The sequence below is a fragment of the Haliaeetus leucocephalus genome, unplaced genomic scaffold, assembly GCF_000737465.1.
Source record: "Haliaeetus leucocephalus isolate CR32 unplaced genomic scaffold, Haliaeetus_leucocephalus-4.0 Scaffold92, whole genome shotgun sequence".
In the NCBI taxonomy this organism is placed as follows: Eukaryota; Metazoa; Chordata; class Aves; order Accipitriformes; family Accipitridae; genus Haliaeetus; species Haliaeetus leucocephalus.
Window position 1 is genome coordinate 8057925 of NW_010972528.1, and position 270 is coordinate 8058194.

The 270-nt window shown below is 73.3% G+C and overlaps 1 protein-coding gene across 1 annotated transcript in view; it reads left to right on the plus strand.

Moving 5' to 3' along the window:
* The window catches only part of CBLN1 (cerebellin 1 precursor), a 3056-nt gene that overhangs the window by 646 nt on the left and 2140 nt on the right, over nucleotides 1–270 (plus strand). Inside the window, 1 exon segment of the mRNA XM_010585227.1 lies at nucleotides 1–187. Coding sequence (XP_010583529.1) covers nucleotides 1–187 — 187 coding nt within the window.

Below are 270 nucleotides of genomic sequence, written 5' to 3' on the forward strand. Positions count from 1 at the left end.
GCCCATCGTGCTGGAGGGGAAGTGCCTCGTGGTGTGCGACTCCAACCCCACCTCCGACCCCACCGGCACGGCCCTCGGCATCTCCGTGCGCTCCGGCAGCGCCAAGGTCGCCTTCTCCGCCATCCGCAGCACCAACCACGAGCCCTCCGAGATGAGCAACCGCACCACGATCATCTACTTCGACCAGGTGGGGCGGGCGCGGCGGGGCGGCGGGGCTCCGGGCGCGCCGCCGCGGGAGGAGAGGAGTTGCCGGCGAAGGCGGCGGGGCCA